At 18.6% G+C, this 2,966-nt stretch overlaps 1 protein-coding gene across 1 annotated transcript; it reads right to left on the reverse strand.

Moving 5' to 3' along the window:
• Positions 1-1,340: 1,340 nt before the first annotated feature.
• On the reverse strand, positions 1,341-2,545 carry PRSY57_0910000 (putative inhibitor of cysteine proteases; the record flags this gene model as incomplete). The annotated part of the gene is made up of 1 exon (XM_020114781.1): positions 1,341-2,545. A coding segment is annotated over one exon (1,205 nt), but the record flags the coding sequence as incomplete, so codon positions are not given.
• Positions 2,546-2,966: the final 421 nt, after the last annotated feature.

A 2,966-nucleotide genomic window follows, 5' to 3' on the forward strand; every position in this document is an offset into this window, starting at 1 on the left:
TTTTTTTTTTTTTTTTTTTTTTTTTTTCCCCTTTTATTATATTTTATTTTTCTTAATAACAAATTTATATATAATGTTCACATAGGTGCACTAATATAATTATCCATACAATATTTTATTTATTAAATATTATATAAATAAATAAATAAATAAATACATATATATATATATATATATATTAATATTTCTAACGAATGAATAACAAACGAGAAATATTTTTAAAAACATATAATGACAATTTTGTTTATAATCAATATATGACTAACCAAAAGAAAGAAAAAAAATGCTAGAATTCTAATTTATTTCTCTTTATAACATGACGACAAATTTGTATTCCAAAATAAAACTGGTTTATAATATATATATATATATAAAATATATATATATATTTATGTAAAATTTATTGGCAAATACCTTTTAATGATAAATATTATATATACATATTTCATTTTAATTTTTTATTAATGCGTGTTGTTATTTTATGTATATATATATATATATATATATATATATATATATTATTACACATAAAAAATGTTGGTTATAAATAATTATAATAAGTGTTATACATATTATATGTATATATAAATGTATATATGTATATGTATGTATAAATGAAAAGATAAAAAAAAAAAAAAAATTATGAATAAGTCAATGTTATGCATCAAAACAAAAATATATTACTATATGTTTATAAGTTTATATATTTATATACTTATTTATTTATTTTATTGTTTGGACTTTTTATGATTATGATAAAACATTATACATATTTTAATTGGTAGATATATGACATACATACATAATTATATAATTATATAATTATACATTTATTTAATTATGCATTTATTTAATTATATAATTATATAATTACATTTTAGGTACTATATGTGGACTATATAAAAAAAAAAGGGGGAGATTTTTATAAAAATTCATATGTGGATATACAATAAATTAATACAAACTTATCTTTGTGATATTTCATAAACATTTTCTATATATATATATATGAATGTATTTATGTTGAGTACTTCTTTTGTATTATCAAAAATAGAAATAAGATAACAAGTTGGGCACTATATAAATATTTATGTATATATATATAATCTACACATTAATTTTTTTTTTTTTTTTTTTTTTCTTTTTTTTTTTTATATATATGTCGGGACAGATGGACAAAAAAATTAATTATTTGAATAAAAGTGAAATATTATAAATGACCAGAAATATATTAATACTACAAATATATATAAATATAATATATATATATATATATATATATATATATATATATATATATATATTTATATTTATTTATTTATTTACATACACCGTTCATATTATTGCACGTTTAACTCTACAATTCTTGTGTTTGTGTCCCTTGTTGGATCAAATGGTCTATAATATGAATAGACAATAAAATATTGTCCAGGTTTGTGGGGCTTAATTTTACTTATTAACATGGATGAACCTCCGACTAGCTTTTCTCTGGCCTTAGGAAAATTATTTGTTGTGGTGTTATTATTTTCACTTCCATCTTGTTTATTATTTATTGAATCATCTTTGTTCGTATTACTATTTTTAGGTATAGGTACTGGATTGGTCACTGAAATATCAGGACTAACATATGATTGTGTTACTCTTTTTGTAGGGAAATTAGATGGATCGATCAATGGTTTTTTCTTATGTACTCCTAATAAAGTCCATATAAAACCATTTCCATTTACTGAATCTAAATTTACACATAATACATTATTTACGGTCGAATTTAAAGATATGGTTTTTTCATTTACACTATTTATTATATCTCCTAATTTTATTATTTTATCACATGGTTCATTGGGGTTTAATGAATTCGTATGATTATTTTCTGCAGATTCTACTTCAGTATTTTCTTCTTCTGAAAAAATTCTAGTTTTCAATTCAGGTACGCTACCTGGAACTTTTGTATTTCCTTGCATATTCTTCAATACACTATTATTATATCTCGAAAGAAAATCAAATGTATTATTATTATTTGAACCAATAAAATCTGTTGAATGAATAAACTCTGGATTATTCCTATAAGTGCTCTTATAATTTGATCCAACGTAATTTTTATTATTATCAATATTTCCTGAAAAAATATTTGATACTGGTATTTGATGATTACTATTTACTATCTCGTTTTCCTTTTTATTTATATTACCTTGTTGTGTATTATCTTCATTTATCTTTTCTTCATGTACTTCAGATTCGTATATCCCAACAATATTACTATTACTATTATTATTATTATTATTATTATTATTATTATTATTATTCGATGTGTTCCTTTTTGTACTGTCAATTATATGATTATTTTCATCAACTGGATTGGAAGAATTGTTTAGATTCTTACTTATTAATAAAACTGAATCTTTATTATTATTTTCTTTTGTAGAATTATTTACATAATTATACGGAATTATAGTAAAATTAAATGGAGCGTTTCCTTTGAATATTCTCTCTGCTATATTTAACCACGTAGATCTATTCACAATTTCAAATGAGTAGGTGTTATTATCTATAAAGGCATACAAATGAGTAAACAAATAAATAAATATAAATATAAATATATATATATATATATATATTTATATAATTCAATTCATATAAAATAAAATAATAATTTATTAATATATTCTATATAATATTTCACACGTTAATAATTTCTTTTTTTTTTTTTATATTCAAGAAAAAAAAATATATATAATATAATATAATATATAAATAAATAAACATATAATATATATAATAATTTTCTATATATATATCAATATATTTTGCTTTATCATTTTCCTATGCCAACACAAGAATGAACACTATTTCCACAAAAACACAATATAAATAATATAACATATATTGTTATATATATATATATATATATATATATATATATATATTGTTGTTTTTTTTTTTTTTTTTTTTTTTTTTTTTTTTTTAAC

The sequence above is a fragment of the Plasmodium reichenowi genome, chromosome 9 (assembly GCF_001601855.1).
Source record: "Plasmodium reichenowi strain SY57 chromosome 9, whole genome shotgun sequence".
Classification (NCBI taxonomy): Eukaryota; Apicomplexa; class Aconoidasida; order Haemosporida; family Plasmodiidae; genus Plasmodium; species Plasmodium reichenowi.